This window comes from Saccopteryx leptura, chromosome 5, assembly GCF_036850995.1.
Source record: "Saccopteryx leptura isolate mSacLep1 chromosome 5, mSacLep1_pri_phased_curated, whole genome shotgun sequence".
NCBI classification, from domain to species: domain Eukaryota; kingdom Metazoa; phylum Chordata; class Mammalia; order Chiroptera; family Emballonuridae; genus Saccopteryx; species Saccopteryx leptura.
Window position 1 is genome coordinate 85,560,264 of NC_089507.1, and position 26,535 is coordinate 85,586,798.

The 26,535-nt window shown below is 38.7% G+C and overlaps 1 protein-coding gene and 1 non-coding gene across 2 annotated transcripts in view; one reads left to right on the forward strand and one right to left on the reverse strand.

Moving 5' to 3' along the window:
* MANBA (mannosidase beta) overlaps positions 1–26,535 on the reverse strand; it is a 145,961-nt gene that overhangs the window by 34,179 nt on the left and 85,247 nt on the right. Inside the window, exons 9-11 of the mRNA XM_066383897.1 lie at positions 16,225–16,342; positions 14,885–14,971; positions 11,500–11,667 (exon numbers count right to left, since the gene is read on the reverse strand). Of these exons, the coding sequence (XP_066239994.1) occupies positions 11,500–11,667; positions 14,885–14,971; positions 16,225–16,342 (373 nt within the window). The remainder of the gene's footprint in view (positions 1–11,499; positions 11,668–14,884; positions 14,972–16,224; positions 16,343–26,535) is intronic.
* LOC136407392 (small nucleolar RNA SNORA38) lies at positions 10,021–10,147 on the forward strand. The gene has a single exon (XR_010751932.1). It is a non-coding gene; the product is annotated as a small nucleolar RNA SNORA38 (small nucleolar RNA).

Sequence of the window (26,535 nt, forward strand, 5' to 3'; positions counted from 1 at the left end):
GTGACGTTGTACAGTATATACATCAGCTCTCTTTGGAGCCCTGGCTGTGCACCGGGCATGCAGTTTATTCCGTGCTGGCGGTTCAGCAGGGAACCAGACAGACATCCGACTGACCTCTTAAAAGAATAGACTGAAATCCACTGGTGAAAGCAGGTGCTGAACAAGTGGGGGGTAAGTGTGAAGAATGTTTTGAATAAAAAGGCTCTTTGGAAATATAAAACATATTATAGAAGGCCACTCAGGCTTCCCTGAGAATTATCAGAAAATAGTTTTCTCAACTTTTTCTATTAGGTTTCACTTTTTTTGGTATATCCATCCATTTTTTCTTGTTTCCCTTCTGTCATAGCGGGGAAAGAAAACAAACACCTTACTCCTTTCTTACTCATCTGTTTGGCAGCCTGTCTGTTGTCTGGTCATCTTTTTATTCTATTCTGAAACTATAGCCAATAAACTGTCCTCCACTCTTAAAAAAAAACAAAACCTTTCTCTACTGCCCCACTTCCTCAGCCCAGGACTCCTCTCGTCCTAATGAAAAATCCCCATTGTTCCCTGCAGTCCAGCATTTTCTCTACCACCCACTCACTCCTCAGCATCTGACATTAAGGTCCTGATCATTCCACATTATGAAAATTGTTTTTGGTTTTTGGGGTTTTTTTTGTTTTTTTAAAAACTACCCATGGATTTCTATTTACCAAACTAAGCAAAAATGCCACACTCTTCCCACTCTGGTGTGCAGTAAATGACCTATTTACCACCCATTATTTTGAAGTTCTCTCTACCCAGGGGCTCATTCACTCATCTTTCACATTCCAGTTTCCCCACACCTTTCTCACTCTTCCTTCCCCAGCTCCCTCAGCCTCCCCCAAGGGGTTCCCTCTCACTAAATGCTCAGAGTCCTCCCAGACTACTTCATCTCCACACTCTACCCCCAATAACCAGCTCCATCCTCCCACCTGGCTTGTCCTGCCAACATCTCAGATCCAGCCTTTCCTAGCATAATTCCTTATTCACTATTCAAACTTACTTGACTGTGCTGACTACCTTCACTAAGTGTACCCAAATAAGAGTCATCTTAATTTCTCCCTCTCTCTTTTACCTCCCACATTCACCTCTGAATTACAATACTTTTTTCCATCACTTCATTTCCAGTTCCACTCTATTGAACTCCACTACCTATAACCAATACAATCTTGAACAATTAATCTTCGTAATCCTTCAATGTGTTCATCTCTAAAATAAAGATTATATTACTTACAAGGATAGTTGTAAAAGTTAAATAAATTCTATAAAGCAGTTATATCATTGCTATAATAATATTAATAATAATCGTGATTAATATATCAATGCCTGACATTTATTATTCTCAATAACTTTGAATCCCTGATTTTTATAACTGGTTTCCCCATCTAGACTCTTATCTCCCTAATTATTTGCTGTACCTTTTGGAATAGGTTAGATAAAGTTCCTCCTCTCTCCCAAAATGCCCACTAGCTTCCTACTGTCTACTGAATAAAGAAAGCCCAATTCCATAACATTCAAAGTCCTTCTAAGATTTGCTTCCAAGATGCCTTTTCTATCTTTGACTTTCCATCAGCAAATCTGGAGTCCTTTGCTTCAAGCACTAAGCACTGCTGCTTCCTGAGTACTTTCACATCTTTTTTTTATTAATTTTAATAGGGTGACATTGATAAATCAGGGTACATATGTTCAGAGAAAACATCTCCAGGTTATTTTGACATTCGATTATGTTGCGTACTCATCACCCAAAGTCAAATTGTCCTCTGTCACTTTATATCTGGTTTTCTTTGTGCCCCTCCCCTCCTCCATCCTCTCCCTCTCCTCTCCCTCCTCTCCCCCCTCAGTAACCACCACACTCTTGTCCATGTCTCTGAGTCACATTTTTATGTCCCATCTATGTATGGAATCATATAGTTCTTATTTTCTGATTTACTTATTTCACTCCGTATAATGTTATCAAGGTCCATCCATGTTGTTGTAAATGATCCGATGTCATCATTTCTTATGGCTGAGTAGTTTTCCATAGTGTATATGTGCCACATCTTCTTTATCCAGTCATCTATGGAAGAGCTTTTTGGTTGTTCCCATGTCTTGGCCACTGGTACTTTCACATCTTTTTACCTTTCTCACATTGTCTTTCTGGCCTAAAATATCTACTGAATAATCCTTTGCCTCCAATTCTACTTCACCTTTAAGGATTGGTTTGAATGTTACCTTTTACTTAAAAGCTTTCCTAGATCCTTCCATTTAAAAATAATGGCTGGCTTGAGCACAGGCTCCTCTGGCTTGAGCGCAGACTCACCAGCTTGAGCGCAGGATAACTGGCTTGAATGTAGGATCATTGACAAGACCCCTTGGTCACTGGCTTGAGCCCAAAGGTCATTCGTTGGCTTGAAGCCCAAGGTCACTGGCTTGAGCACAAGGTTGCTGGTTTGAGCAAGGGGTCACTGCATTGGCTGGAGCCCCCTGGTCAATGCATGTTATGAGACTCAATCAATAAACAACTAAGGTAACACAACTACAAGTTGATGCTTCCCATCTCTCTCCCTTTCTGCATGCCTATCTCTATGTATCTCTCTCTGTCTCTCTAAATAAATAAATAAATAAATAAATAAATAAATAAATAAATGGTCTTCCACATCATTTCCACCATTCTGGAACTACATTTTTCATAGCACTTCTTTTACTCTGCCCCGTAATTCTTCTAATGTTCCACCTGTGAGCAGACTATAGCCACATGAGGAAAACTGTTTCCCCATAGCACTGGGAATGGCTTTGTTACTGGTAATAGGTACTTAGCAGATGTTGACTGAACTTAAAACATTAAAAAGCACTGTAAGATCCTGGGTACTCTTAAATTTTAGACAATATTCTGCTATAATGGCTTTGAAGTGAAATTGGAGGCTGATCAATTGGCCTTAATCACTCAAGCTTAATTAATTTCCCTCCATTCCTCCAGATTCGTGAATAATTTGGTAAGATAAGCCAATCGGTAAAATTACTAATGAGCCTCTCCCTAAAAATATCTGCTGCTGCTGATGCACTATGATTTGTTTTCATTTTTGTATCATTTCCTCTTGGGTCCTCATTTTTAGTCTATCTCACAGATGACCTCATTCTAGGTCATGACATTAAATCCTTATTCAGACCAAGAAATGTTGTAGAATAAACCAAAAAGAGAATGATCATTTTTAAAAAAATATGATGTACAATAGGAAACTAATTATAACAATTAGTGTGTGACTAGATCCATTTATAGTCCTTTTCCTTAAATGCCCAATGCTTTGATAGAAATAATACTTTGATAGAATATAGCACTTAAATCCTACCAGTCTTCAAAGAAATTGGCAAACATCCATTATTGCTCAGATAATCTTTTTTTTTTTCTTTACAGGGACACAGAGAAAAAGTCAGAGAGAGGGATAGATAGGGACAGACAGACAGGAACAGAGAGACATGAGAAGCATCAATCATCAGTTTTTTGTTGTGACACCTTAGTTGTTCATTGATTGCTTTCTCATATGTGCCTTGACCATGGGCCTTCAGCAGACCAAGCAACCCCTTGCTGGAACCAGTGACCGTGGGTCCAAGCCGGTGAGCATTTTTTATTTTGCTCAAACCAGATGAGCTCGTGCTCAAGCTGGCAACCTCGGGGTCTCGAACCTGGGTCCTCGGCATCCCAGTCCAATGCTCTATCCACTGCACCACTGCCTGGTCAGGCACTCAGATAATCATTTTAAAATACAAAGATACCTTATGCGAAAGGCATCACATTTCCATTTTATAGACAGAGATGTAGTGGCACATAGAAGCTAAATTTTTTAAGTTCAAGAATGTAGTGTAATTTGAGAGATTAAATTTCATAACTGTCTGAAGACCTATCCTGTTTAGTAAAACCAACAAAGGAAGATAAAGATGACCAGCATTAATTAAAAGCCTATGCACCAGAATCTGTGTAATGCACTATTCATTATTTCACTTAATCACAGCAACTCTTAAGATCTATTTTTAACCCAATTATACTGATAGAAAAGTGAAGATTCAGTAACTTGCCCAAGATTACATGGACATGTAAGTAGCCCAGCAAGGACTTAAGAGTCATGACCACTTAATAATTAAATTTTGAAATGAAAATCCTCAGAAATAAAAATTCATTTCTTAAATCCATCTGATAGGAAAAACATAATACTAATACTGTGAAGTAAAAGATGGTAAAGTAAATGTTATATAAATATTAATTAAAGCCTAACCCACCACATTTTATAAATAGAAAAATTCTTCATGACATGACTTAGTATATCACATAGACTAAAAATTTAAACCTATGTTTTTAGGTATTCTCACTGAAGTTTCTTATATAAATAAAAGTGGGCATATTTGGGTACCAAAATCACATAGTATTCTTTTAAATATATCCCATTTCATATTGCTTCAGGGTATAGCCAAATACTTAAAACATGTAATTACAGATAAAAAGTTTAAGTACAATCAGATTATTAAATCACATGTCAAGCATTAAAGTTTTTTAAAAATTAAATTTTTGAAGGCATTACTTTAAAAAAAAACAAAAATGTTGCTTTCTATACCTGCAAAAAATAATAATACAATTTGTTTTAAGATATAATATACATGTATGTAGTAAATACAGGTATACTATGCCTATTAAACAGAGTAATGTAAAGAGAACCACCCCAAGTGGAGTTGGGAGTCAGCACTTTCCTCTACATTTGTCCCTTATTTTATACACATATTCATTTATTACATATATCAAATTCTACTTCAGCATTTACTTACAGAAATTTATTTTTTGTTTCAATTGCGGTTGACATAAATATTATATTAGTTTTGGGTGTACCACATAGCAATTAGATATTTATGTAATTTACGAAGTGATTCCCTGGTAAGTCTAATACTCATCTGATACTATACTAGTTACTAAGATATTTTTTACTACATACATTCTCTATGTTGTACTTTACATCCCATGACTGCTTTATAACTGGCAATTTGTACATCTTAATGCCTTCCTCCTTTTTACTCATCTCTCAACTCCATCCCCTCTGTTTACCATCAAAATGTTCTCTGTATTGATGTTTGTTTCTATTTTGTTCATTTATTTTGTACTTTAGATTCCATATATAAGTAAAATGATATGGAATTTGTCTTTCCCTGTCTGACTTATTTCACTTAGCATGATACCCTCTAGGTCTATCCATGTTGCATAAATAGCAAGGTTTCACTTTTATAGTTGAATAATATTCCATTGTGTGTATATACCACCTCACCTTTATCCATTACCTATCAATGGACACTTAGGCTGCTTTCATTTCTTGGCTATTGTAAATAGTGCTTCATTAAACATAGAAGCGCATCGTCTTTTTGAATTAGTGTTTTAGATTTCTTTGGATAAATATCCAGAAATGGAATTTCTGGGTTCTTGTTTATCTCTTGTTATATAGCCTTTGTTTTAAGTCTATTTTTTTCTGATATATGTATTGCCACCCCAGCTTTTGTCTCATTTTCATTTGCATGAAATATCTTTTTCCATCCCTTTTCTGTGTGTCTTTCTATGTGAAGTGGGTCTCTTGTAGACAGCATATATCTGGGTCTTGTTGTTTTATCCATTCAGCCACCCTATGTTTGTGTGTGTGTGTGTGTGTGTGTGTGTGTGTGTGAGAGAGAGAGAGAGAGACAGAGACTGAGACAGAGAAGGACAGATAGGGACAGACAAGAAGGGAGAGACATGAAAAGCATCAATTCTTCATTGCGGCACCTTAGTTTAGTTCACTGATTGCTTTCTCATATGTGCCTTAACCATGGGGCTACAGCAGACAGAGTGAGCCCTTGCTCAAGCCAGCAACCTTGGGCTCAAGTTGATGAGCCTTGCTCAAACCAGATGAGCCTACGGTCAAGCTGGTGACCTTGGGGTTTCGAACCTGGGTCCTCTGTGTCTCAGTCCGATGCTCTATTCACTGCACCACTGCCTGGTCAGATCACCCTATGTTTTTGATTGGAGCATTTAATCTATTTATATTTAAAGTAATTATTGATAGGCATGTAGTTTTCGCCATTTTATTATTCATATTTTGATCTTTACTTCTTCTCTTTCCCCCTCCTCCTTCAAGAAGACCCTTTAACAAGTCTTACAATACTAGCTTGGTGGTGATAAACTTTTTTAGCTTTTTCTTGTCTGGGAAGTTCTTTATCTATCCTTGGACGCTAAATGATAGCTTTGCTGGTTAAGAGAAATCTTGGTTGTAGGTCCTTACTTGTCAATACTTTAGATATTTCATGCCAATCCTTTCTAGCCTGCAAATCCTCTGTTGAGAAATCAGCTGACAGTCTTATGCAGTATAGAACTGCTTTTTGCTTGCTGCTTTTAAGATTCTCTGTCTTTAACCTTTGCCATTTTAACTATGATGCATCTTAATATAGGCCTCTTTGAGTTCTCTTTTAGGGACTCTCTATGTTCTTGGACTTGTATGTCTTTTTCCTTTGCCAAGTTAGGGATGTTTTCTGTCAATATTTCTTCAAATACATTTTCAATTCCTTGCGCTTTCTCTTTTCTTCTAGTAACCCTATGATGCGAATGTTGGTATGTTTACTTTTTTATTTATTTATTCATTTTCCTTTTCACTGTTCTGATGGAGTGCATTCTGCTACCTTCTCCTACAAATCTCAAATTCAATCCTCTGCTTCATCTCATCTACTGTTGATTCCCTCAAATGTATTCTTGATTTCAGTTATTGTATTATTCATTTCAGACTGGTTCTTCTTTATGTTTCTATCTCTATTTTTAAGTTTCCCATCTTTTTGTTAAAGTCCTCACTGAGACCGTCCATTCTTCCCCTACATTCACTGAGCATCCTTATAACTAGTGTTTTGAACTCTGCATTTCATAGATTGCTTATCTCCATTCTACTTAGTTCTTTCTCTGGGGATTTCTCCCGTTTCCTCATTTGGGGTATTTTCTTTGTGTTCCCATTTTGGCTGCCTCTCTGTATTTTTTCTGTGTATTGGGTACATCTGCTACATCTCTTGGTCTTGACAGAGTGGCCTTATGTAGTAGGTATTCTGTGGGACCCAGTGGTGCAGTCTCCCTGGTAACCTGAACTGGGTGCTTCAGGTTTGTCTCTTGTGTGGGTTGTGTGCGCCCTCCAGTTGTAGTTAAGCCTAATGTCCATGGGCACATAAATGAAAAGGATTGATTGGTTGTAAGAAATGGTTATAACTATAGAAGAGAAACTGTTGTTCAGGGTCTACCTCCACAAACCAGAATTTGCTTTAGCTAGGCTATTGTGCCAACCAAGTTCGCCCTTTGGGTATGACATTTGTGGAGGTGTTTGGGTTGTGCTCTCGTGTGATCTGAAGTTGGCCACCAGGTGTGTTGGTTTGAGATCTTTTTGTAGGGATGCTGGTGCAGGCCAAGGTCGGTTGCTGCCTGTGCCGAGTCCCAGGCCATTTTACATGAGATCATTTATCTGTGTTTGCCACCTGTGCTGGGCTTGTAAGTGCCTGGGAAAGATTAAACTTCTAACCAAGGCCAGCTGCCACTGGTGCTGGACTTTGAGCCATTTAGCCAAAAGTATGGGGCACACCAAGGCCAATCACTGCAAAGGGTTTGTGAACCTTTGAGAGATTTTAGGAAAGTCTGCATCACAAGCCAAAACTAACTGTTTGTATGGAAAAGGTGCTGAAAGCAGCCTGTGTGGGTCCCAAGTTGGGTACAGCAAGGGCTCAGGGAATCACCAGGATAAAGTGAACAGTGTAAGCCAGGTTGATAGAAACCCAGACTTGGATGACATCAGAGAACAGGAGACGAGAGAGATACTCCAGATCTTTCCCCTTCAAATTTCAACAAATTGAACAACTATAATGTAGTGAATAAACCCCAGCTGGGCTCACAGGTGTGCCTGAAAGATCCACGCACTAAATAGACTAAAGGGGGCATGGTGAAAAGGGAATAAAAAGGGGGTGAAAGATAAAACACAATTTTGGTGGGTTTTGGAGAGGGGAGGAGACAAATCCAGAGTGTCTTTTTTTTTCTCTACTGCACTATGGGGAGGAGGGAAGCTTGGGCTCTCTGGATTTTGTCTGAGGGGTATGAAGAGGGAAATTTGGAGTGACTGGGTCTCCTTCTGTAGGGAGAATTGGAGAGATAGAGGGGCAAAGGGTGAGATAAACCAAAGCAGACAGACTGCGGGGTCACAGCCGATGTTCTTGCGATCAGCCTGTAGCCCGCACTTGGCAGAGACAGAGAAAGCTGAAGTGTGTGTGGCCCCTCAGCCTCCCAGATCCCGCCTCCCTCATCTTGTGGTACTGAAAGTGACAGACACAAACCCACAGCTAGTTCTCCAGAGCTGCTCTCTCCCCTGAAGAACAGAAGTGTTCCACATCTAGTCCCCAGGTCTCTTGAGATGTGGAAAGGAGCGCAGAAAGCCTGAGATCACCATTTCTAAAGCCTTAAAGCAGGAAATCTAAAGTGGTAAAGCCTTCTCAAGAGGCTCCACCCACCAATGCAACTGGGACCCCACCTACATCATTGCCACAGCAACATCTTCGCATACAGTCCAGAAACTTCACAGAGATAAAAGTTGTAATACAGTGACACCAACAGGAAGAAACTTCTTGACACCAAAATTTACTTTTTATTTCCTTTTCTCCTCCTTTCTTTTAATTCCTTTTTTCCTTATTTTTCTTTTTCATTTTTGAGTTTCATTTTTACTAAATTTTTATATTTTTATTCTTATTTTTCTGTGGGTGTTTCTTTTTTATTTTTCTGTTTGCTTTCAATCTTTTTTCCTGTGGTTTTTTTTTCTTTACTTATAACCGAGGCATTACTATATATCGGAACCTGCTGCATTTTTTACACTAATAAGTGAACTATCAGAAAGAGAAATTAAGACAATTCTATTTATAATTGCATCAAAAGGAATAAAATATCTTGAAATAAATTTAACCAAGGAGTTGAAAGACCTGTAAACTAAAAACTATAAAACATTGATCACAGACATTGAAGATACATATAAATGAAAAGATATTCCATACTCATTAACTGAAAAAGTTAATAGTGTTTAACAAACCATTCTTCCTAAAGCAATCTAATGATTCAATTCAATTTCTATCAAAATGTCAATGGTATTTTTCAGCCTGACCAGGCGGAAGCACAATGGATAGAGTGTCAGACTGGACAGAGAGGACCCAGGTTTGAAACCCTGAGGTCACCAGCGTGAGCACAGGCTCATCTGGTTTGATAAAGGCTCACCAGCTTGAGCCCAAGGTCACTGGCTTGAGCAAAGCATCACTCTGTCTGCTATAGCATAGCCCTCTGGTGAAGGCACATATGAGAAAACAATCAATGAACAACTAAGGTGCTACAACAAAGAATTGATGCTTCTTATCCCTCTCCCTTCCTGTCTGTCTGTCCCTATCTGTCCCTCTCTCTGTCTCTCTCTGTCCGTCACAAAAAAAGGTATGTTTCAGAAAAATAGAATGAACACTCCAAAAATTTATATGTAACCACAAAAGACTCTGAATAATAAAATTAATTCTGAGAAAGAAGAACAAAGCATAAGGCATCACACATCCTGACTTCAAACTATATTACCAAGCTATAGTAATTTAAACAGTATGGCACTGGCATAAAAATAAACTTGTAAGTCAATACAGCAGAATAGAGAACCCAGAAATAAACCCACATATATATGACCAATTAATTTACAACTAAGGAACCAACAATATGCAATGGGGAAAGAACATCTTCAATAAATGGTGTTGGGAAAACTGGACAGTCAATGTCTTACAGTGAAACTTTTAAATTCTAGATAAAATGTTATGTTACCAGAAAACATAAACATTATAGTTCCAGGATAAGTTATAAACCCAAACTGGATAATAACCATAGGAGAAATTAAATATATGGGGAGAAATATATGCCCCCCCAAAGGCACTGGGCCCAGACTATTTTATTGGTGAATCTGTCTTAGTAAAATTGATCATCTCTATTTTATTTAAATCGTTCCTATGCATTTATCTTTGGACATAAGAATTGGAATCAAAGAAATGTGAATTTAGATAAGTTTGGGGCCAGCTTGCTCCCTGCATGCTCAAAACCAACCATCACACATAGAATAAATAAGTAAATAAATAGATAGTTTGTATGCATTTTTTAAAGCCTCCTAATTTATTCTGGGAAGTGAGCACAACAAACATATACACACATACAAAATGTTACAATCTGGGTTCTATGGGCCAAATCTATCTTGCCAATAATTATGTATAAATAACATTTTAAATGCTAAATATAAATGTTACGAGACCCAACATCCATTCTCCCATAACCACAGACCTCTCTTCTCTTTTTGTGAGCCTCATCTATTCTTCTTCACTCAACTTTTTAAAACAAATTTGACTTCTCTAGGCATTTGAATTTACAGTTCTTACCAATTTCACTTGTGAATATGAAGTTTTTAATTCTCATTAAAATATTAGCAAATCAAATATGGCATAGAGTAGAAGAAGAAAGCATTATTAACTATATAAAGCTTATACTAGGACCAGGTTATTTACCATTAGAAAATTAATTCAACAAATACAAGGTAACGGAAAATGATTTGACTTTAGGTGATGGGTATACAACAAAATCAACAGTTCAAATGCTTTAGAAATGTTCACCTGAAACCTATGTATTCTTACTGATTAATGTCACCATTAAATTTAATTTTCTATATAAAAATTAAAAAGAAAAACAACTAAATTCTGTTGTGTTTTTTGTTTGTTTTTTTAGAGAGAGATACAGAGAGACAAACAGGAAAGGAGAGAGATAATAAGCATAAACTTGTAGTTATGTCACGAGTCATTCATTGTTTCCTCATATGTGCTCAGATGGGGGATGGGGAGTAGGGCACTGCAGCCGAGCCCCTGACCCCTTGCTCAAGTCAGCAACTTCAAACTTCAAGCCAATGACCATGCGGTCATGTCTATAATCCAAAGCTGAAGACTGCAATCCCGTGCTCAAGCTGGTGAGCCCGTGCACAAGCCGGTGACCTCAGGGTTTCAAACCAGGGTCCTCAGCATCCCAGGTCAATGCTCTACCCACTGCGCCACCACCTGGTCAGGTTTTATTATCTTAATGTCACCTTTAAAAAAAAAGTGGTAGATCAATATATCATCGAATATAGAGATTCACAACTTTTAGGAATCCATGGATAGTCTCCAAAGTGTCTGTGACAACCTGCAATTGTAAGCACAATATTGTTACATGTGTGGTGAGTTCCACAGATAGGTTAATTCTTAAAGAAGGTCAAAATCCATGAATCCTTTCACAGGCTGCATCATTACAATGGACCGCTCCTCATTAAAACGATATTGTTGAAGGTTGCCCTAAAATAAAGGGCATAAAAATATACTATACTAATATTCAAACTGTTCTATTTCTAAAACAGGTTCTTAAATTCTACTGCATTAAAAGCTATCACTTACTGCCAAGACGACCTCTCGGATGTTTTTCACGTACAGTTCCACATAATCCCTGATGTAGGTAGGCAGGTCTCTCCGGTCTATGCTATACCAATTCCTCATCAGTGCTGCTTCATTTTCATTGTTTCCACTCCATATGATGATGGAGGGATGAGATTTCAGTCTCCTGATCTAAAATTTAAGAGAACATAAAACAATTTTCAAATGCTCAACATAAAAAAATCTCAGAGCTATAATATTTATAAAATTACAGCTACTGAATTTCTGTACATAAATTATTATTATGTTCCAGTAAACTCTTCAGAAAATGGCTAGTAAACTTACCTGTAGGGATACATTTTAAGAAATCTCTGAGATTCTTTTTATCTAGATTTTACAAACATCAATAAGATAGGGTTCCTTGGCCCTGGCCGGATGGCTCAGTGGTAGAGCATCAGCCCACCGCATAGAAGTCCTGGGTTTGATTCCTGGCCAGGGCACACAGGAGAAGCGACCAACTGCTTCTCCATCCCTCCCCCTCTCCTTCCTCTCTGTCTCTCTCTTCCCCTCCCGCAGCCAAGGCTCCACTGGAGCAAAGCTGGCCTGGCTTCTGAGGATGGCTCTGTGGCCTCTGCCTCAGACACTAGAATGGCTTTGGTTGCAATGGAGCAACGCCCCAGATGGGCAGAGCATAGCCCCCTGCTGGGAGTGCCGGGTGAATCCCAGTCAGGCCATGCGGGAGTCTGTCTCTCTGCCTCCCTGCTTCTCACTTCAAGAAAAAATAAATTAAAAAAAAAGATAGGGTTCCTCTTCTCTGCTGTATAAAAACTGAAGAAAATATAATCCCTTCTTTAAACAACAACAAAAAAGAAATCAATCTTATCGTTATCCGATTCACCACAACAATGTTCTAAAAAATACAGAATGCAGAAGACGTTACATACAGGGTTAGCTGTCACAGCGCCAGTTGAGCTTTGTACAAACAAAGAAACAAATGAGACAGAGCAAATACTTTGGCTGAAAGATGTATCAAGGTTCCCACGCCATCTCCAACAAGGTAAAAAATCATAAGCACTAGAGGGGATTTTACAAAGTAAGGGAGTGTCAGAGATACTGTGGAAGTTAAAGTCAGATATATAAAATATTTTAAAGAAAAAAGATTAAGACATCAAGAAGATATCTCCTGAAATCAGTATCAGTGTCATGTCCTAAGAAATCAACTAAGGTTAAGTAAGTTACTGAATCTATCTAAACCCTGCCAACCTTAAGAATTGACGTCTGTATGACATGGGTTCACTGTGGGCCAGCCCTAGATAATGGAGAAAGGATCCAGTCCTTCTAACACCCTGGGAGATGTACCCCAACTGGAGAGGGCAATTAAATCATTGAGGACAACGGAGTGAGTCAATGGTCAAAAGAAATTCTTCTGGAACTTAATTTACAGCTGCTCTTTCACTGTAATGGATGATTACAGGGATGGAGCCCAGCTGGTGTTTCCACTGTGGTCTCCAAGATGCTAAGTAATTCATACATGACATAGAGATGCATTAAGGATATATTAAAGCGATATATCTCATTTTAAAAAATCCTGCATTTTTCTAAACCAACCTCAGAAACATTATTCCCTTTATTTGCCCTTATATACGCCCAGGTAAGTGAGGGCTGCTACCAACGGTAACTGGCGTGTTTGTGGTGCTGATGAAAACACAAATACAAACACGGAAGAGGCAAGAAGCTTCAGTGACTCTGTGACACCCTGAAGACTGACCTAGAATTTTATGGTAAACTTTATTTTTAAATGTTAACAAATGTTGCATAAAATGCTCTCTTCTTTGATAACACATAAAAGAACTGAAGGCACATAGATACCGTATTTTAATTATTTGTATGAAAGATATAACTAAAATGTTTGAAAGCTGCATAACTAAAATTTACACTTGAAAAGTTATTCATTCATTCATCCATCCATCCCTGGCGAATAATCCAGCCAGGGAGGGGGACGCAAAGGGGAACAGGCCCTGGCCTCGGGGAGATGACAACCTTGCAGGGGTGACAACACCTAAACAAAGAATTCAAAGTGTGATGTAGGCCATAAAGGGCAATGGCCTCATGTAGATGTGCAGCGTTAGAAAGGCTTTCCCAGAGAAGGCCGTGCTCACTGTCCGAGGGGCCAGAATGAGTGAGGAGGGCCACAAGGGAAGGTGACGCGGACGGTGTTCCAGGGCACACAGCGCGGTGGAGATGGTGCTTAGCACGAGGAGGTGGTGCTGGGTGAGGTGGAGAGGTAGGCAGAGACAGGAGAGGGCCAGCTGAGGGTCTTTACCTTTATCTGGAAGGCTTTAAGTAAGGAATGATTCGACTTGTCCTTTTTAAACCGTTTTTTAAAATAAAATACAAAAAAAGAAAAATTATGGCATAGTAATTGTAAGGCAATCGGTCTGTAACCACCACCAAGATCAAGAAAAAAACCTTTACCAATGACCCTAGAAGCCCTCAGGGGCCCCTTCCCAATGCAGTCCTTTTCTGCTTCCAAAACAACTGCTATCTGGAGTGTTACAGTAATCTCTTCCTTGCATTTCTTTTGATTTTTTACACAAATACACCTCACTATAATTATAATCTCAATTACTGTATAAATACACTTCATGGATTTCAATCCACTGACATTCTTATCCTTATTGAACCTCTGATTGTCCCAGTTTTGGTTGGTTAGAGTCTCGTCAAAGTTCCTTTGGCATATCTTTGATAGCTTCCTTGGTATCTGTGTGTCAAAATATCCCAGGGTTGTCTAGTATATTTCCTGTCCCAAACCTAGAATCAATTTTTCAAGAAGACCTTCTCTTAATGGAAAATAGTACTTCAATATAAGGATGCTCAATATTACTAGGTTGTTCATTGTTTCTAGGCCTTTCCAGTGAATGGAACTAGGACAGAATCACTCCTTTGCATTTACAGATCTGTAAATATAAATATGAGTGTGTGTGTGTGAGGAATGCAAAAGCAATCGGGGAATCAAGAATCACTTTAAATTTTTCACGAGAAATTTAGACTGGCGATGTCAATTTTTGAAAATAGCAGGACAAGCAAGTTTAGAGAAGGTAATACAGTATAAATTTGTTTTGGACATGTTACATTTGGGATGCCTATTAAATCTCCAAGTGGAGGCACGGAATTGGTAGCTGGATTTCAGAATCGGGAATGCAGCACTGAAGTCAGGACTGGGGATAAACCTGAGAGTTGTAAGACGGTAAAGCCGCGAGACTGGGAGGAAGGTCCCACGAAGTCAATTACCTGTGATTTTTCATGGGATTTAGTAAAGAGAACAACAAAAAGAAGCATGGAGAGATTTAACAAGAGGGAAAACTAAAACGTAAGTCTTTTCCTTCTTCTTGGAATGGTAATAACGTACCTGGTAAGCAACTTCTGTTCTCACTGAATCTATGAAGTCTCGATCGGTTGGATAAAGGGCACAGGCAAACATAAAATCCTGCCATACCTAGCAAACCAAGTAAAAGGCAATAAAGCACTTCTGTCGATTTTATCACACAAAAAGAAATTCTTCACTCTGAATTATGGAGATTATCTTTCATGCAAATGAAAACTCAGGTTTGCCTGATGAGTGTGAGCATTTGCACACTACCAGGTGCGAGGCCCTGGGAAAGGCACTCAGGGACCCCGTGACTTTCCAGAAATGCACGTAACTGGAGGGAAACCAGACAAGAGGAAATGTTCGGTAGGCAGGAAAGAATTCAAATAAGGAAATAGTGAATGTGTTGAGAGGAATATAAAATTTAAAATAAAGCTTCCCCCCAACAGCCCCTCCTCACTCCTAATTCAGTCTAATTTTCACTGGGAATTTGGTATTGAGAGATGGACCAGACTGTTAAGAAACAGACATTGTTTATAAAGGAATTAAGTTTTCATAGCCAAAAAAATTGACTACCTGGACATTTCCGTACTGACACTACAGAAGCTCACTCCTAAGGAGGCTGTCATGGAGCATGGCCCCAAATCGGTCACCGTGAGTGGGAACCTAGATTCCACCACTGCCCGACTGTGTGAGAGTGGACAGGTTATTTCATCTCTGTGCATGCAAGTTTCCTTATTGTACAATGGGGATGCAGAACAACAATAACCACCCCAGAGAATAGCATGAAGATGAAATAAAATAGATGCAAAGCACTGAGAACAAAGCCTGGCACTCAATATTATAAAATATTGTAATATGACTATTAGCATTATCAATATTATTATAATTACCACTCTTCTATGGAGATCTTTATATTTGAAAACTGTAACACTAGAACTAAAAATATATTTCCTATGCTTAACCCTCACTAATGCAAAACAGGTTGAAAGTGCTTAATAACAGTATAAAGCACACTCTAACTTTATTTAATTTTATTATTTTTCTTCTCTCTAGTGCTTGTTAGTGCTGCTTAAAGTTAATATTTTTAGATATTTTTTCTTTTTATGCATACTGTTATATCATAAAGAAAACTTCAGAGAAAATGTAGATACTTAGATATAACTTTGTACTATAGAAGATGTCTATCACTTTAAAATAATTAAATAATTATGATATTCACCATCAACTATGGTTCTGAGTTCTTAAGCTGCCATTTATTCTTTTGTAAAAAAATGGAACATCATTCCTGACTCTGAGAAAAGAAAGAATGAGCAATATGACCCTCTTAGAACATCGATATAGTAACATATCAAGAAATAAAGTGCTTGTCAGCTACTCACCATTATTCCTAGTTCATCACAGAGTTCATAAAATTCATCACGCTCATAAATACCTCCTCCCCACACCCGAAGAGCATTCATGTTAGCATCCACAGTGGACTGCAAAAGGAGCGATAACCTATAGACAAATTTTAAAAACAAATACTCATTTAAAATAATTGGGAATGTTAATAAAAGATTTAAAAAACACATTGTAGTTGATAAACATTTAAAATAGCTGTTAGAAAAACATTTTAGCCCTGGCCGGTTGGCTCAGCGGTAGAGCGTCGGCCTAGCGTGCGGAGGACCCGGGTTCGATTCCCGGCCAGGGCACACAGGAGAAGTGCCCATTTGCTTCTCCACCCCTCCGCCGCACTATCCTCTCTGTCTCTCTCTTCCCCTCCCACAGCCAAGGCTCCATTGGAGCAAAGATGGCCCGGGCGCTGGGCATGGCTCTGTGGCCTCTGCCTCAGGCGCTAGAGTGGCTCTGGTCACAACATGGCGACGCCCAGGATGGGCAGAGCATCGCCCCCTGGTGGGCAGAGCTTCGCCCCTGGTGGGCGTGCCGGGTGGATCCCGGTCGGGCGCATGCGGGAGTCTGTCTGACTGTCTCTCCCTGTTTCCAGCTTCAGAAAAATGAAAAAAAAAAAAAAATTTTTTTTTAAATTATGATGGTTTGGCTATAATGCTGAGTGAAGAAAGACAAAATTATATGGACAATAAACTATAACTACATAAAATAAACAAACCTAGAAAAATTATGGGTGAGATTTTCTCGACTTTCTAAATTTTCAGCAACATTATTATACTATTTTTTTTTTATATATAATTTTATTTTTTTAATGGGGTGACATCAATAAATCAGGATACATATATTCAAAGATAACAAGTCCAGGTTATCTTGTCGTTCAATTATGTTGCATACCCACCACCCAAAGACAGATTGTCCTCTGTCACCTTCTATCTTGTTTTCTTTGTGCCCCTCCCCACTCCCTATCCCTCTCCCATTCCCCCCTCCCCCCCCGTAACCACCACACTCTTATAAATGTCTCTTAGTTTCACTATTATGTCCCACCTACGTATGGAATAATACAGTTCCTGTTTTTTTCTGATTTACTTATTTCGCTTCGTATCATGTTATCAAGATCCCACCATTTTGCTGTAAATGTTCCGATGTCACCATTTCTTATGGCTGAGTAGTATTCCATAGTGTATATGTGCCACATCTTCTTTATCCAGTCATCTATTGATGGGCTTTTTGGTTGTTTCCATGTCCTGGCCACTGTGAACAATGCTGCAATAAACATGGGGCTGCATGTGTCTTTACGTATCAATGTTTCTGAGTTTTTGGGATATATACCCAGTAGAGGGATTGCTGGGTCATAAGGTGGTTCTATTTTCAGTTTTTTGAGGAACCACCATACTTTCTTCCATAATGGTTGTACTACTTTACATTCCCACCAACAGTGTATGAGGGTTCCTTTTTCTCCACAGCCTCTCCAACATTTGCTGTTACCTGACTTGCTAATAACAGCTAATCGAACAGGTGTGAGGTGGTATCTCATTGCCGTTTTGATTTGCATTTCTCTAATAGCTAAAGAAGATGAGCATCTTTTCATATATCTGTTGGCCATTTGTATTTCTTCCTGGGAGAAGTGTCTATTCATATCCTCTTCCCATTTTTTTATTGGATTGTTTGTTTGTTTGTTGTTGAGTTTTATGAGTTCTTTGTATATTTTGGATATTAGGCCCTTATCTGAGCTGTCGTTTGAAAAAATCATTTCCCATTTAGTTGGCTTTCTGTTTATTTTGTTATCAGTTTCTCTTGCTGAGCAAAAACTTCTTAGTCTGATGTAGTCCCATTCATTAATTTTTGCCTTCACTTCTCTTGCCTGTGGAGTCAAATTCATAAAATGCTCTTTAAAACCCAGGTCCCTGAGTTGAGTACTTATGTCTTCTTCTATGTACTTAATTGTTTCAGGTCTTATGTTTAGGTCTTTGATCCATTTTGAGTTAATTTTTGTACAGGGGGAGAGACTGTAGTCCAGTTTCATTCTTTTGCATGTGGCTTTCCAGTTTTCCCAGCACCATTTATTGAAGAGGCTTTCTTTTCTCCATTGTGTGTTGTTGGCCCCTTTATCAAAAATTATTTGACTATATATATGTGGTTTTATTTCTGGACTTTCTATTCTGTTCCATTGGTCTGAGTATCTATTTTTCTGCCAATACCATGCTGTTTTGATTGTCGTGGCCCTATAATAGAGTTTGAAGTCAGGTATTGAAATGCCCCCAGCTTCATTCTTTTTCTTTAGGATTGCTTTGGCTATTCGAGGTTTTTTATAGTTCCATATAAATCTGATGATTTTTTGCTCTATTTCTTTAAAAAATGTCATTGGAAGTTTGATGGGAATTGCATTAAATTTGTATATTGCTTTGGGTAATATAGCCATCTTGATTATATTTATTCTTCCTAGCCAAGAACAAGGTATATTCTTCCATCTCATTATATCTTTTTCGATTTCCCTTAACAATGGTTTATAGTTTTCATTATATAAGTCCTTTACATTCTTTGTTATGTTTATTCCTAAGTATTTTATTTTTTTTGTTGCAATCGTGAAGGGGATTATTCTTTTGAGTTCCTTCTCAGTTGTTTCATTGTTGGCATATAGAAAGGCTATTGACTTCTGTATGTTAATTTTGTATCCTGCGACCTTACTGTATTGGCTTATTGTTTCTAGTAGTCTTTTTGTGGATTCTTTGGGGTTTTCGATGTATAGGATCATATCATCTGCAAAAAGTGATACCTTTACTTCTTCTTTTCCGATATGGATGCCTTTTATTTCTTTGTCTTGTCTGATTGCTCTGGCTAGAACCTCTAGTACCACATTAAATAAGAGTGGAGAGAGTGGACAACCCTGTCTTGTTCCTGATTTAAGGGGGAAAGCCTTCAGTTTAGTGCCATTTAATATGATGTTAGCTGATGGTTTATCATATATGGCCTTTATCGTGTTGAGATATTTTCCTTCTATACCCATTTTGTTGAGAGTCTTAAACATAAAATTGTGTTGTATTTTATAGAAAGCCTTTTCTGCGTCTATTGATAAGATCATGTGGTTTTTGTTCTTTGTTTTGTTGATATGGTGTATTACATTAACCGTTTTACGTATGTTGAACCATCCTTGAGATTCTGGGATGAATCCCACTTGATCATGATGTATTATTTTTTTAATATGTTGTTGTATTCGATTTGCTAGTATTTTGTTTAGTATTTTAGCATCTGTATTCATTAGAGATATTGGTCTGTAGTTTTCTTTTTTTGTGCCATCCTTGCCTGGTTTTGGTATGAGGGTTATGTTGGCTTTGTAAAATGTGTTTGGAAGTATTGCTTCTTCTTCAATTTTTTGGAAGACTTTGAGTAGAATAGGAACCAAGTCTTCTTTGAAGGTTTGATAAAATTCGCTGGTATAGCCGTCAGGGCCTGGACTTTTATTTTTGGGGAGGTTTTTAATGGTTTTTTCTATTTCTTCTCTACTGATAGGTCTGTTTAGGCTTTCTGCTTCTTCTTGACTCAGTCTAGGAAGGTTGTATTTTTCTAGGAATTTATCCATTTCTTCTAGGTTGTTGAATTTAGTGGCATAAAGTTTTTCATAGTATTCTACAATAATTCTTTGTATATCTACGGTGTCCGTGGTGATTTCTCCTCTTTCATTTTGGATTTTGTTTATATGAGTTCTTTCTCTTTTTTCCTTGGTAAGTCTTGCCAAGGGTTTGTCAATTTTGTTGATCTTTTCAAAGAACCAGCTCCTTGTTCTATTAATTTTTTCTATAGTTTTTCTGTTCTCTAATTCATTTATTTCTGCTCTGATTTTTATTATCTCCTTTCTTCGGCTGGTTTTGGGTTGTCTTTGTTCTTCTTTTTCTAGTTCCTTAAGGTGGGAAGTTAAGTGGTTCACTTGGGCTCTCTCTTGTTTGTTCATATATGCCTGAAGTGATATGAACTTCCCTCTTATCACTGCTTTTGCTGCATCCCATAGATTCTGATATGTCGTATTGTCATTTTCATTAGTCTGTATATATCTTTTGATCTCTGCACTTATTTCTTCTTTGACCCATTCATTTTTTAAAAGTATGTTGTTTAGTTTCCACATTTTTGTGGGATTTTTTTCCTCTTTTTTGCAGTTGAATTCTAGTTTCAAGGCTTTATGATCAGAAAATATGCTTGGTACAACTTCAATTTTTCTGAATTTGCTGATGTTGTTTTTGTGGCCCAACATATGGTCAATTCTTGAGAATAATCCATGTACACTGGAGAAAAATGTATACTCAGTCACTTTGGGATGAAATGTCCTGTAGATGTCTATCATATCCAGGTGCTCTAGTGTTTTGTTTAAGGCCACTATGTCTTTGTTGATTCTCTGTTTGGATGACTGATCTAGAGCCGTCAGCGGCGTATTGAGGTCTCCAAGTATGATTGTGTTTTTGTCAGTTTTTGTTTTAAGATCAATAAGTAGCTGTCTTATATATTTTGGTGCTCCTTGGTTTGGTGCATATATATTAAGAATTGTTATGTCTTCTTGATTCAGTGTCCCCTTAGCCATTATGAAATGGCCATTTTTGTCTCTGAGTACTTTTCCTGTCTTGTAGTCAGCATTATCCGATATGAGTATTGCTACACCTGCTTTTTTTTGGATGGTATTTGCTTGGAGTATTGTTTTCCAGCCTTTCACTTTGAATTTGTTTTTATCCTTGTTACTTAGATGAGTTTCCTGTAGGCAGCATACAGTTGGATTTTCTTTTTTAATCCATTCTGCTACTCTGTGCCTTTTTATTGGTGAGTTTAATCCGTTTACATTTAGTGTAATTATTGATACTTGTGGGTTCCCTATTGCCATTTTATATCTTGCTTTCTGTTAGTTTTGTGTCTTGTTTGATCCTTCTCTTTTGTTTTTCTATCTTTTGTTTTTATTTGGTTGTATTCCATACATCTTTCCACTGTTGCTATCTTTTTTATCTCATGTGCTTCTGTGGTGGTTTTTTCAATGGTGGTTACCTTTGAATAATGAAAAGGGTCCCTACCCTGTTCATTGTAGCGAACTATTTTGTGAGTACTTTTGCACTCCATCGTCCTTTGCTACTGTTAATCTCCATCTTCTCCCCCTCTTTCTTTTTGTTGTTATCACAGTTTAAATTTGGTTTTATTGTGTTCTTCTTGGAGCTTTTACTTGTGACTCTGTTTTTTTTTGTTCTTTGTATCTGATTGGAGAACCCCCTTTAGTAATTCCTGGAGTGGGGGTTTTCTGATGATAAATTCCCTCATCTTTTCTGTATCTGTGAATGTTTTTATTTCTCCTTCATATTTGAAGGATAGCTTTGATGGGTATAGTATTCGTGGCTGAAAGTTCCTGTCTTTCAGGACTTTAAATATTGGGGTCCATTCTCTTCTAGCTTGTAGAGTTTCTGCTGAGAAATCTGATGATAATCTAATGGGCCTTCCTTTATATGTTGTATTCTTCTTTTCCCTGGCTGCCTTGAGAATTTTTTCTTTGCTGTTGGTTTGTGTCAATTTCATTATGATATGCCTTGGAGTAGGTTTGTTGGGGTTAAGAAAACTTGGAGTTCTGTTTGCTTCTTGAACTTGAGGCTTTAGTTCTTTCCACAGGCTTGGGAAGTTCTCATCTATTATTTGTTTGAGTATGTTCTCCATTCCATTTTCTCTCTCTTCTCCCTCTGATATACCTATTATTCTTATGTTATTCTTTTTGATGGAGTCAGATAATTCTTGTAGGGCTATCTCATTTTTTTTAATTTTTGAGTCTCTTTCTTCTTCTCTCTGTTGTGCCTCAAGTTGCTTGTCTTCTATTTCACTAATCCTCTCTTCTATCTGACCTGTTCTATTAGCTAAGCTTGTTACTTCGTTTTTCAGCTCGTGAATTGAGTTTTTCATCTCTGTTTGATTTGTTTTTATAGTTTCAATTTCCTTGGACATATATTCTTTGTGTTCATTGAGTTGTTTTCTGAGCTCCCTAAATTGCCTTTCTGTGTTTTCTTGTATATCTCGGAGGATTTTTAGGATTTCTATCTTGAATTCTCTGTCATTTAGCTCCAAGGTTTCCAATATATTAAATTTTTTCTCCATAGATTTTTCCTCATCTAGCTGTGTTACCTCTCTTTCTTTTGTATCCATGATATTCGATTTTCTCTTCCTTAATGGCATCTGAGGGTGGTTTTGTTGATAGTATTAATGAGATTTAATAAAGAATAAAAAGTTTAAAAAAATAATAAAAAAAAATCGAAAAAAGTTGTTTTTTTTTAAAAAAAAAATTAATAATGAAATAAAGAAAAATAAAATAAAATAAAAATTAAAAAAAAAAGGAAATTATTCCCCCCCTCCTTTTTTCCTCTCCTCTCCTCTCCCCTCTTGATAAAATCTTGTGGTGGACTGTGAATTATAACAAACAATGCCTGTGATGGAGGGCCTGAATTGGGGAAAAGTAATAAAGGGGCAAACAAACAAAAAAAAAAAAAAAAAGAAAAAAGAAAAAAGAAGAAAAAAAAAAGAGCGTATGGACCCACAAAAAGCAAATAAGGAAAAAATTTGGGTCAAGAATAAAATGATTTGCTTTTAGGTGTTGGTTGTCTAAGAGTTATGATGAGAGGATTAAGAGGAAAACGGAAAAATGGGGGGACAAATTAAAAAATTACTATTGTATTTAGTGGAACAAGAACTAGATAATATGGAGAGCCAGGGATGGGAGCACTGCTCGTGAGTTAAAAAGGTGAAGTAAAAACCCCCCAAAATGCCACAAACATGAGTTTGAGTCCCAGATAAGATAATTTGTTTGTTATTGAGGTTTGAGTGAGAGGAGATGTAAAGGAGAAAGGAAGAAACTAATATAGAGGGAGAAAAGAAAGAGAGAGAGAGAAAAAAAAAGAGGGAACCACTAAAAGAAGAAAAAAGAAAGGAGAGAGAGAGAGAGAGTTAAGGGTTTTGGAGTGCAACCCTCATAGAGAGAAAGGAAGAGAAGAGAAAAGATAATGGGAGATGTAACACTTATGGGTAGTGTAGTTCAAGGAGAGGAGAGAGTAAGACCGGTAGAGAGTTAATTGGCCAAATTGGAGGAGGAAAAAAAAAGTATCAAGAATGAAGATAAGAGAAACAAACGAACAAATATAATAAAATGGGATAGGTTATAAAGTCTGCAGATTATTCTTGATTTTGAGAGGTTATCTTCTTTTTCTTTTCTCTCCCTCTTCCTGGTCGGTGACTCTGTACCCCGGGTTTTGCCCCTTTGCCACGCTCAGGTGGAGGTTTGCAGTTGATAAGTCTCTATGGCAATGTCATGTATTGTGCTTTAGTCTCGTTGGCAGTCTAGGCTATTAGCATTTATAGGCTCCGACAGTGAGAGAGTCCGTGTTCCTAGAGCCTTTCTCCTAGTCTTTCCTTCCTCAATTAGTAGCCTGATAATCCAGCTATGGGGTTGCTGCTGCCTCTGCCTGGATAGTAAGAGGCTCAAAGAGCTGGCAACTCCCCACTCTATTTCCACTCAGCACAGGGCTCTGGGTAAGGCTCAGTCAGTCAGAGCTGCTAGCATAATCAGGCGGGCTTTCCGGCCATTCAAAGACCTCTGGCTCTGCCACTCTGTCCGGTAACACAAGCGGGTGCCCACTTGCGGGGCGCTTGGAGGAAACTCTCACTCACTGGCTGCGCGCGCAGACCAGGATATCCGGCCAGCAGTCTCACGCTCTGAGTGAAACCCCCAACCGCAGGGAAAAGTTGCAGCGTTGGATTTGAGTCTCGCTCCGTCCCCGTGCACGGCTTTTGCAAGGCGCTGGGGCGGCCCGAGATTCCGCTTTGGCCCACACAAAGGCCCCTGACTCTGCCCCTCTGTGCGATAACACGGGCGCGCACTGCCGAGGCACTCGGAGGAATCGCTCACTCCTTATCTGCGCGCGCAAACCAGGATATGAGGCCGGCCGCGTTTCCTTCTGAGTGATACACCCTCCAGTACGGAAAATCTCCACCGTTGGAATTAGTTCTCACTCCCTCCCGTGCGTGGCTTTCCCAGGGCACTGGGGCTGCCCAGAGACTCTGCCCTCGGCCCACAGAAAGGCCTCTGACCCTGCCTCTCCGTGAGGCAACACGGGCACTGACTCCCGGGGCCTAGGAAGAAATCTCTCGCCCACTAACTGCTCACCAGCCAGGAGACCGGGTAAAATGGCCGCGCCGCTTGTCTTTCTTTGTTTGGGTTTGGCGCGAGTGTTAGCTTGTATTGCCCGGGTTGCCACAGGATCAGATTTTCCTCGGCTTGGATCTCCGTGCCACAGCCTGGTTCGGCCGTTTGTTTCGCGGCCTGGATGTATTCACCCCCTTTGCCCGCCTCAGTTTCTATATTCACAGTTACCAGAGAAAGCCGCCCTGTTTAGGTTAGTGAGGAAGGCGGAGCATTTCTTACTCCCTATTTCCTTCGGGGTTTGGTTATATATTTAGCCAATTTTTCACTCAATCATACCTTTGGGTGTATTGCGAAGCATCTGGAAGCTCCAAGTATAGGTTTTTCTGTTTCTGGTTGAAGATCTTGTTGAGTTTTGGGGGAGATTTATCGGTATCGCTTCCTACCCCGCCATTACTCTGACGTCATCCTCTATTATACTATTTTTAAACCTGAGTTTTTGTCTTAAAGTTATTCATGTAGAAAAATACAGTTGTAAATTTTGGAAAGTATGTGCTAATGTTATATAACCATTTTAAACTATAAGACAAAAATCAAAGTTTGAATATTAGTACCTAGCTAGCTTACTCTCGTCTCCTTTTACAATTTCTCCAGGCTAGTAATTCTTTCTCTAGGAAATTTCTTCTCTGTTTTTCCAATTCCTATTCACATTAACCTCAGGAAAGTGTAGACATTGACAGCTCCCTTGAGAACATGGTCCCTCCATCTCCAGAGCAGTGCCCACAAAGGAACAGAAAAGACCACTACCAGGCTAGCCGGGGACCCAGAGCATCATGCTCCCAGCAAAGGATCCCAGGGGCACTTTTACTAATTGGCCCAGCTGTGCTAAACAGCTGCCACTGAAATCAGCCAGGAGAGGAGTGGAACATTTAAAAGGATGAGAGAGAGCTAATTATCTATGCCAATGCCTGGATAATTATTTCAGTTAATATAAAATTCAAAACAATAGGCCCTGGCCGGTTGGCTCAGTGGTAGAGCGTCGGCCTGGCGTGCAGAAGTCCCGGGATCGATTCCCGGCCAGGGCACACAGGAGAGGCGCCCATCTGCTTCTCCACCCCTCCTCCTCTCCTTCCTCTCTGTCTCTCTCTTCCCCTCCCGCAGTTAAGGCTCCATTGGAGCAAAGATGGCCCGGGCGCTGGGGATGGCTCTGTGGCCTCTGCCTCAGGCGCTGGAGTGGCTCTGGTCGCAACATAGCGACGCCCAGGATGGGCAGAGCATCGCCCCCTGGTGGGCAGAGCATGGCCCCTGTTGGGTGTGCCGGGTGGATCCCGGTCGGGCGCATGTGGGAGTCTGTCTGACTGTCTCTCCCCGTTTCCAGCTTCAGGAAAATACAAAAAAAAAAAAAAAAAAAAAATTCAAAACAATATACACATTTTGAAGTAAAATAAAATTACTACAAGTTTGGGCAAACTTAAGAGTTTAGTTACTAACTATATCTACATTCTAACCATCAAATAATATGCTACAATGCATATTTATACATTTGTAAATAAGTTAAATGTGTTTATTTTCACTTCACAAGGTTTGTTTTCACTAACAACACAAAGACAGTTTACAAACCCCCCCAAAAATATTTCTTTCTCATGCTGTTCCATTCTCAAAGCTTCAGAAAAATACTTTAATTTTTTTCTAGATCTAGAGTTCTAAAGATTTTTAGTTCTTTCTATTAAGTTAAAGTAAAATAATATGCAAATACCTTAGCATGAAGAGGTAAATATGGGTTTTCATTTTTTAAAAGTATGAACAAAAATATTTTAGGTGCTCTTTGAAAAACTGGGGAGAAAAACAAATTTAATCATCTTTTTTTTTCAGGAACTAATGATCCAAAATTAGTTACTTTCTTATTCCCCCAGAGAAAATATAGTAGTCTCCTAATATTTGGATGGTTTAAGCAATCTCAAATGGTTTAGCTATAAGACTATATAGCTCATGAGAATGGAATATTGAATTTTTTTTAATTTATTCATTTTAGAAAGGAGAGAGAGGGGGGTGAGGAGATAGAGACAGAGAGAGAGAAGGGGGGGAGGAGCAGGAAGCATCAACTCCCATATGTGCCTTGACCAGGCAAGCCCAGGGTTTCGAACCGGCGACCTCAGCATTT